Source organism: Apis dorsata, unplaced genomic scaffold, assembly GCF_000469605.1.
Source record: "Apis dorsata unplaced genomic scaffold, Apis dorsata 1.3 scaffold_655, whole genome shotgun sequence".
Classification (NCBI taxonomy): domain Eukaryota; kingdom Metazoa; phylum Arthropoda; class Insecta; order Hymenoptera; family Apidae; genus Apis; species Apis dorsata.
In genome coordinates, this window is record NW_006263844.1 from 426436 (window position 1) to 428397 (window position 1962).

Below are 1962 nucleotides of genomic sequence, written 5' to 3' on the forward strand. Positions count from 1 at the left end.
GCATGCGTGCGTATGCGTGTGTGGGCGCAATTTCAAGAGGGATATCTACATAGACTTTCCTCTGTGTACTGAACACTGGCACTGGCAGCGAAAATACAGTTCCTGTATTAAAAACAATGTTGAGAATATTCAATAATTTGTCGGTGATCGAACTGAAAATTTCTTTTGCTCATTGAAACACAAAGACAATGGGAAATTACGTGAGCAAAATTGCATCGATGTCAAACAATGCGATGCATTCCATGTATCGCGGTCGTAAACGAAAATGTATCGAGGAAGATGATTTTGATTCTGAATCGGATTACATCGATCGCACTCTTCAAACACCAAAAAAGTATGCAATTTTGAATAAATAATCTTAATTCGATAACTATAATTGATTATACAATTGAATTTTTAATAGTATTAAACAATGTTTGCATCATCGAAAAAAATAACTTCTTAATTTTGTAATTGCTATCTAATAATATATGTCGTCAATTGATTATTAAAATTGCTTTCAATCTAAATAATTTTATACATATAAATTAATTATATCATAATTAATATATTTTTTTTTAATTCATATAGAAGGAAATTGTTGACAACAGCACAATACATTTATAAAACATTATTCCAAGAAGAAAAAGGAAGTGACATAACTGTACTAATGTTGGGAAAAGCATGGAGATTACATAAAGTTTATATCAGTCAGGTAAATTGCTTATTTTAATGTTTATTGTATATATCATGCAATTTTATATATTTTTTACTTTTTATTTTAAATTATAATATATAAATTTTTTTACAGAGTCCATATTTTGCAAGTATGTTTTCAGGATCTTGGAGGGAAGCAAATGAGACAGTTATAAGCGTAGAAATTGCTGATCCTAACATTACATTAGATTGTAAATGATTTTATTTAAAAATTTTTTATTTTAATTGATAAAAATATTTTTTTTTTTTAATCTTATATGTTTTTAGCTCTTTTGACAGTTTTTGGTTCCTTTTACCAAGATGAAGTTAGTTTAGAACCAAAAGATGTCATATCAATTTTGGCTACCTCCACCTTATTTCAATTGCAAGGATTAATTGACCAGTGTACAGATATTATGGTAGAGACAACAAATATAAAAACAGTTGTTCCTTATTATAATGCTGCTGTATCTTATGGTGTACCAGTGGTAAAAACAGCAGCAAAACGATGGTTAGAAGTTAATCTTTTGGGATATGGATGGTTACATCCAACTTTTTTAAAAGAAATTACACCTGATTTAATGGCTGAATTAATTGCTAGTCCCGATTTAATTGCTATGCAAACAGAATTTTGCATTTATATGATGTTACGAGTATGGTAAATAGTGAAATACTGAAACAAAATTATTTCTAAATAGGACTATTATATAACTCTAAATAATATTTCAGGTTATTTGTTCATGTACACAATAAAGAGGAAACACTTCAAATTGATGAATATTTTAGAAATCATAAATGGACAAAACCATTTCTTACAACAGAAGAAGGCAAAGAATTTGCAGCTCCTTTTAAAGCATTAAGAATGAAATATCTTTTATTACATGATCAAGATGTAAAAATTTTATATAGTGACAATTTAATACCACATGAGTGGTTGCACAATGCATATAAAGAACAATGGTTACATTTATTAAGAATAGATGCGAATAAAGATCGAGGGTAAGTTATAAAAGTTTTTACTTTTTCTAAACAAATCCTTGATCTGTACTTAGGTCGATGGACGTAGTAAAGAGTCTCAAATATGTGCCTTCTTTTTTCTTCCCTTCCCTTTTATAACCAGCTTTGTGGGCAGAATTTTCACTCTAAAAAACCTACTCCCATGTTTGTCCCACTTTAGGTATCTGTGTAATTCATTTGTACATAATACCGAAGTAATTAACAAATAGAAAATACAATAGTAAAATGTAATTTTTCTTTTTTTTCTTTTTTTTTTTTTTTTTTTTTTTT

General features: G+C 28.1%; 1 protein-coding gene across 2 annotated transcripts in view; it reads left to right on the forward strand.

Moving 5' to 3' along the window:
• Positions 1-7: 7 nt before the first annotated feature.
• LOC102679674 (protein germ cell-less) overlaps positions 8-1962 on the forward strand; it is a 4315-nt gene continuing 2360 nt past the window's right edge. For both annotated transcript variants that reach the window (XM_031513513.1, XM_031513512.1), the window contains exons 1-5: positions 8-334; positions 571-694; positions 791-887; positions 964-1333; positions 1405-1674. In XM_031513513.1, coding sequence (XP_031369373.1) covers positions 189-334; positions 571-694; positions 791-887; positions 964-1333; positions 1405-1674 — 1007 coding nt within the window. In that variant the 5' untranslated portion in view covers positions 8-188. The remainder of the gene's footprint in view (positions 335-570; positions 695-790; positions 888-963; positions 1334-1404; positions 1675-1962) is intronic.